The sequence below is a fragment of the Ipomoea nil genome, unplaced genomic scaffold (assembly GCF_001879475.1).
Source record: "Ipomoea nil cultivar Tokyo-kokei standard unplaced genomic scaffold, Asagao_1.1 scaffold2541, whole genome shotgun sequence".
Taxonomy (NCBI): domain Eukaryota; kingdom Viridiplantae; phylum Streptophyta; class Magnoliopsida; order Solanales; family Convolvulaceae; genus Ipomoea; species Ipomoea nil.
This window is the reverse complement of record NW_017618969.1, coordinates 106,421-113,953: the sequence shown is the minus strand read 5'-3', so window position 1 is coordinate 113,953 and position 7,533 is coordinate 106,421. Positions and strand designations below refer to the sequence as shown.

Below are 7,533 nucleotides of genomic sequence, written 5' to 3'. Positions count from 1 at the left end.
TGTAATAAAATCTCATCTAGTTGGGGACCACAAAAATCTCGTATGTTCTTAAAGATGCATGGTAATAAATGTGCTGACATCTAGGTAGAGTTTTAAGCGGAGGACAACCATGCTCAATCGTCCCTAGACAATTTGGGGGACCAACTCTGAATTAATGTTTTAGGTACCCTAACGTGACTAATTAATAAGGACTTCGACGTAGTAGTTTATTCCTCAATTTTTTTTTTTTTTGATATCTGATGTACGAAAAAAGATTTGATATTGTGATTATACAAATTTATTTTATTCCTAATATTGTTATTGTTATAGGTGCCTAAAGTGATTTTATAATATTATTATTGATTTTTAAGGTATATATATTAATTTCTATTAATCTATAAAATATTTTACTAATACTTTATTGTATCTAATACGATCATGCATGTTATAGAATTGCATTAGCACCAAGCCAACACTTGTCTTCTTAATACCCAATGTAACCATACATAATGTGCGAGGTTGTATCTAAAAAAAAAAAAAAAAAAAAAAAAAAAAAAAAAAAAAAACATGATAACAAACGGCGACTTTAAAAAATCAAATTACTTTTACATTAACTCAAAGCAAAACCAAAATGCCTAATTTAATTTCAATTTGACTTCTCCTTTACTATAATCATATAGGTTATTATATAATGGCTCTATTTGGTAGGACTTATTTTAGTAAATAAATAATAATAATAAGGATTTAGATTTTGGTTTGACTTTCAAACTAAATGGAGCTCTCCAATGTGAGTGCTAAAATCCACAGTGAACTGTACACAGACATCATAATAATAAAATAAAATAATTATTTTTTCCAGAAATAGTGAATTTCCAATTGTTAATGACCTGTGATCCAGCTGTATATGTTCTTGTACAGAACCGTACATATATACGTATAAAATACCATTAATATACGCTGCTTCTGAATTCTTAATTAAATTTTGTCCAAATCGGCGGATTACAGCTCTCTAACACCGTGTGTGTACTAACCTTATCTTTTTTTTTAATCATAAAATTATGCAATCTAAGTTGTGGCTCTCTCGCAGCCACAGCTACGGCGCGTGAGGAGCACGCCCCACCGATTGTGACGGTGACAGGTCAAATTGGTACGTAAGCTGGTCAATCAAATGGTTCCGGCGTGATTATGACCATTGATTTAGGGTTGGCATCTCTCACATCATCACCGGATTGGCTAATGGCTATTCTTGGAACTAATTGATTGGTGTTTTAGTATTTTAGGTGTTTTAAGATTATTTGGGATATATTATCAACTTTTTAATTTAATTTAGATTATTGTTTTCGAGAGTCTTTTATATGGTCTAATGAAATGAAATTGCATTTACGATGCAAGTGTTTTTTGATATCGTGTTTTTGTGTTAGGTGATTGAGAATAACGACTTACTGAAAAACGGTCTCTCTTGACAAGGCTTAGCAATACGCTAATACCAAGTAGAACCGGAGTTTATGGTGAGCTTCGCTAAAACTCATCACTCGTGCTCGCCTCAACGAGATAGTTTTTTAATTTATTTTTTCTTGACCTTTGTCACTATATATTTTACAACGTAACCGTTATTTTGTTTTCTACTAAAAGATATTAAGTTTTCATACTTTATTGACTTGTATCTAGCTTGTACTATGTAAGCGACTTGTAATTTAGTGGGTTTATAAATACCCCCACCAACTCATTTTTAATGGAATTAATGATTGAATGATGTATTAAATGTAAGGAATACTTGGTCGCTCTTTCTTCTTATTAAAATTCAAGGTTTAAAAAAATTCGCGAATTCCATTACTTATGACTGCTCTATTACTTATGGCATTTTGAATTCTACTCCTTAGGTTATTACAACAGGTCTTGTAAAGGTTTAGAAGTAGTAAAAACCCATTTATTTGAGTTGGAAAGTTTTGGAACCTAAACTCAACTAGCGGTGTTAAATACCATGGTTAGTTTTGTGGTGGCCACATCACTTTCATTCATGACATTCAAATGTATAATGACAAAGCATCAAGTCTCAAGTTCAAACATTTATTCATCATGTATATGTACAAATTTTGACGACACAAATATCAAATTTCAAATTCAAGCCTTCATTTATATCACATAAGTGATTGTGATGAAGTATAAGATCTCAAGCCCAAGTTATATTCATAGCATTAAAGTCAAAAATTGTGACTTTAAAGTCACCACTCATGATGTTAGAGTAAAACTAAATTAAATTATATCTATAACAAACAATATAATGTTTAGTTAGTATTATACTCAAATCAAATGTTACATTTAAAGACTCTAGGCTCTACCTAGCATTCTTTGTACTCAAATATTCAACTTATAAGACTTTTATCAAAGTCATTTTGAAATTGCATTTTTATAGTCTACCAAGGGTGGTTGACCATTGGGACGGAGGATTAGTCTTTTGGCTATCGGCTAGAGGGATACCTTTAGGCAACCAAAAAAATAAAAAAATAATGTGTTTGGAAATCTGAAAAATGATTTATGGAAATCATTTTCTGAGTTTCCCGTGTTTGGCAAGGTAAAAAAAATTTAAAGTTAATGTAAATTGATTTTCGGTCAAAGGAAAAATAAAGTCAAATTTCTGGAAAATGACTTTTTTTTTTTAAGTCATTTTTCAGGGTTTAACTGCAACCTTCTCCATCTCTTCCGGTGGTTTTCGTTGAGAACCAAAAATCTAGTTCCTGACAAAAATCAGTTAATCTGGTTTGATTTTCGTCGGAAACTAGTTAATTTGGTTTCCATTGGAAACCAGTTAATTTGGTTTCCAACAGAAACCAGATTAATTGGTTTCAGAAGCCGAAAACTATATTATCTGGTTTCTGGCTTCTGAAACCATTTTTGTAATATATGAAACTATTGTTCATTTTTTTTAATTTTTTTTTATAAATAACACTGATTTTTTTAATACAATTCTGCTCATTTTCTTGAAAATGAACCAAACACACTAAGATAGTTTTTTGAAATGCAACCAAACAGTGAAAAGGAAAATATTTTCTAAAAAATGACTCATTTTCTAGAAAAAAATATTTTCTAGAAGTTATTTTCCGCGTTCCAAACACACCCTTAAGGGGGTATTTGGTTGGAAGTAAGGAATTAGGGGAAAAAAGGAATTGTAATTCGGTGGGGAAAGAATAAGGTGAGAATAAAGTAGGAATTTAAATTACAGTGTTTGGTATGCAGTAATAAGACATGGAATTGAAAGGGGATAAGTGATACAATGACTGAAATGCCCTTATGTAATAATAATAATAATAATAATAATAATAATAATAATAATAATAATAATAATAATAATAATAATAATAAAAGAAAACAGCTAATAGGACAAAAGAAGAGTGAGGGTAAAATGATCATTAACCTATTTTTTCTTCTCCCTTCAATTCGCCGAATTGTAATTCATAGGGAAGGGGGTATGAATTACAATTCAGCATTTGGAGGGAATTGTAATTCGGTGGAATTGCAATTCCCTCCAACCAAACGGCGTAATTGTGGATTGTGTTGAATTACAATTCATATATTAATCAACTAATTATGCAGATATTAAAGGTACTAGGGGAATGTCAGTTGTCCCATCTTTAGAGGGGTTTACAATTCAGCGAGGGAATTAATCATTGTGTATGACAGTGAAAATCCCGTGTTACACCCAAAAAAAGGTACTAGGAAAAAAAATTGATATTTACATACATTAAACATGATGCACAATATATTATAATTAGCACTTTTTGGATTGAAAAAGCTATAATATTGACATCTTAATCTTTTACGGTGTATACAGGAATAAAGGAAAGAAAAAAACAACTAATATAAACAATATATAATTATGAAAAATTTGAGGGCCTATAGGTTATAGGACAGTTAAGGTATATTCTACGATTTACATATTCTTCCAATCTCCAGAGCATTAAAGACTTATTAAGTTTGGGGTTTAAAGTTATATAATTATGAAGAATTTCAATAGGTTTTCATCTAATAATTTTATATGCTTATTAAAGTTATACTATATACTTCGTTAGTGATATAAACAGAAAAAAAAAAAAAAGTTACAATTTTATTAAGCACAAGCTACATTTATAAATACAAGTAACAATTTAAATGAACCTAATAAGTGATAAGTTATTAATCAACTAATTATGCAGATATTATTCGATTTTTTTATTTGCATGAAAAGGAATGTCTAAATAAGACAGTGTTAATAATTTCAAATAATTAGATATGAACAGTTATAATAAATCAATAAATAATAATAAAATAATATAAAATTATCTAGATAATTACATAAAATACTCATACATGGAAACGAAATAAATTATAAATACAAGTAATACCAACAATTTGCACAAAAAAATCATTGAATTAGATTTAATAGCAATTACTTACCTACCAATCTTATCTTGATTGATTCTATTTTATTAGCAAAGTACTACGATCTATAAAATAAATTAGAATTAAATTATAGATAATTTTTCAAGGACATTTCTAAATATAACTTTTCTATCATCTAAATTTAAATATGGATAAGCATTTGAAAGAAATAATAATTATAAAAAATTAAATATATCAAGATATCAACTCTTATTTGTAATCTTTTGAATGTTCATTGATACATTTCTCGATTTACCCTTCAAAAAAAAGATATCGAATCAACCAATATATTTATTTCAGAAGTTGTGATTGACGTGTCGTCGATGAAGAGGGTTCTCATTAATTACTACACGTAATAGTTTAGTTGCTTCTTAGGGTTTCCCGACCTCCGATTTTCAAAAACCAATCAATATATTTATTTATTTTTTTATAGCTCATTATTAAAAAAAAAAAATACAGTTTTAGACAGGCCTCGAATGACATTGAGATTTGGGTCTGGACAAGTGCAATTACAGAGAGATTCAAAGTTTAACCAATAATTATTGCATGGATCGTGTTCACACAACTGTGTGGATGATTCATACAATAATTTGCCAAGTTTAACAGCCTCATCTTAGGAGGTTGCTAAAACATCAAAAAAAAAAAAAAAAAAATCTAATAATGAAATATCAAATGTGTATCAAATAAATCATTTGTAAAATATAATGGGGAAATATAATCTCATTTTTCTATAAAAAGAAAATCTTTTTATACTGAAAGATAAGCAAGAATTGAAAATACAAAATATATAGTATTTAATGCTGTTCTGTGCTTATCAGTGCCAGCAAGACTTGGGTGTGAAGTACTCCGTAGTCCGTAGATACTACGCTCTTCTACCCAAAAGCAGAAAACCAAGTATATAAGACGCTCTGCAATGGAGCGTGACTGATATAGAGAGAGAGAGAGAGAGAAATAGAGAGAGAGAGAGAAGTGGTCATATTTTTTCCCTTGAAACATGAACCATGTTTGCCACATACACTTCTGAGGCTGAAATCGGTTGAAGCTGAAATCATGTAAAGAGAAAAAAAGAAAACAATAAAAATCCTTTCTTTTTCATCATCACACCCCATATGAATACAACCACAACAGTCTTCTTCATCTTCTTCGACTGCCTCCATTATTTAATCTGTAAGTTTTTTTTATTTTTTTTTCATTTATTGCCCCCCCCTTTTTTTTTTTTCAAGATTTTAAGTATATCTGTTGGGTCTGCTGTAAAGATTTTGATGTGTCTGTATTAAATCTTTAAAATACAGTACTGGGTTTTGTGTTAGAACATATGATATTATGATATGATGTGAATTCCAGTTGAATGGTTTTCTTATATGTATTTATTTGATCAAAAGATTGCATTTTTTGGTGATTTCTTGAGTTTTGGATATTGAAGTGGCTATCTGGGGTTTGGTTTTTGGGGTAGAAAGAACAGGAATTGTGTCTATGGTTTTCCTTTGGGGTTTATGGAATGATTGGAATTGGATTTGAGTTTTGATTTTTTTTCGTTTGGAGGGTTTCAATTCAATCTTTCCATTCATAGATATTAGGCAAATCTCCAGGTTGAAAGAATGGCTTATAGGTTGTGGTTTTGTGTGAAGGTTAATGATGCAGAGGGTAAGGATATCAGCCCAGCAATTTCCTGTTCATAAGCTAGGGGATTCTGAGATGACATTGACCCCAAAGTTTAGGATAGCTTCAATGGATTCCTCTCTGCAAGATCCTTCACTAGACACTGAATTGGCTCTGATCGGGGAGCCTCTAATCCCGGGGCTTCCCGACGATGTTGCGCTCAATTGCCTGCTCCGAGCCCCGGTTGAGAGCCACGAAGCGTGCAGGGCGGTGTGTAAGCGCTGGTACTTGCTTTTCGGGAATAAAGAGAGGTTCTTTTCTCGGAGGAAGGAGCTCTCGTTTCACGATCCGTGGGTGTTTGTGTTTGCGTTTGACAAATGTACTAGGAAGATAGAGTGGAAGGTGTTCGATCTCGTTAACTTGTCTTGGCACGGGATCCCGGCGATGCCTTGCACGGTCAAGGTGTGCCCCCACGGGATGAGGTGCGTTGCGGTGCCCCACGAGGGCGTTATGTTCGTTTGTGGCGGGTCTGCTGCGGATGTCGACTGCCCGCTTAATTTGGTGTTGAAGTATGAAGTGCAGAGCAACCGTTGGACCGTGATGAAAAGTATGATTACCCCGAGGTCGTTTTTCGCGAGTGGGCTCATTGATGGGATGGTTTATGTTGCGGGAGGGAACAGCACGGATCTTTTTGAGCTCGGGTCTGCTGAGGTCTTGGACCCTAGCAATGGGACTTGGAGGCCTATTGCAAACATGAAAACGAACATGGCTTCGTACGATGCAGCGGTTCTCGATGGGAAGCTTCTCGTGACGGAAGGCTGGTTTTGGCCCTTCTATGTTGGGCCGAGGGGTCAAATATACGACCCCGGAAGTGATAGCTGGGAGAGTATGGCCTCGGGGCTCAGAGAAGGCTGGACGGGCTCGAGCGTCGTGATCGATGGGAGCTTGTTTGTTGTCCCGGAACACGAAAGGACAACGGTCAAGGTTTATGACAAAGAAACGGATTCGTGGAACAAAGTTAACGGCCCGCCTTTGCCACAGCAGATATGCAAGCCTTTCTGCGTCAATTCCTGCAGCAACAAGATCATCGTCGTTGGTCGAAACCTTCACGTCGCGGTCGGCATCGTCACGAGACAGCATCGAGGCGGCGATGAATCGCCCCGGAAAGACTTTTGTGTTGAATGGCAGGTGGTGGATGCTCCCCAATCTGTGTGTCATTTGATGCCATCAAGTGCACAGGTGCTGTTTGCTTAGATTTCTTCTATTCGGAACGGTGGAAGTGGGCCCGCTTGCACGGGCAGCTTTGTTGGTTCCTGGGTGATAGGTGGAAGTGGGCCCGCCTGCACGGGCAGCTTTGCTGGTTCCTGGGTGATAGATTGCGGGCAAGAATGGTGGGAGTGTGGAGCAATATAGAGAGTGTTGGAAGGATAGTTATGATAGTGTGTGCATCTTCACTAAGGTTTTATAATTTATCATCTTTATGTTCTCATGTATTTATAGTTATAATAAATAGTATTTTGGATTTTGGATTCTCCTTTA

The 7,533-nt window shown here is 34.0% G+C and overlaps 1 protein-coding gene across 1 annotated transcript; it reads left to right on the top strand.

The window, feature by feature from the left end:
- Positions 1-5,299: 5,299 nt before the first annotated feature.
- On the top strand, positions 5,300-7,533 carry LOC109153816 (F-box/kelch-repeat protein At1g30090-like). The gene is made up of 3 exons (XM_019301680.1): positions 5,300-5,562; positions 6,024-7,267; positions 7,319-7,533. The coding sequence occupies exon 2, from the start codon at positions 6,028-6,030 to the stop codon at positions 7,246-7,248; it is 1,221 nt and encodes a 406-aa protein (XP_019157225.1). The 5' UTR covers positions 5,300-5,562; positions 6,024-6,027; the 3' UTR covers positions 7,249-7,267; positions 7,319-7,533.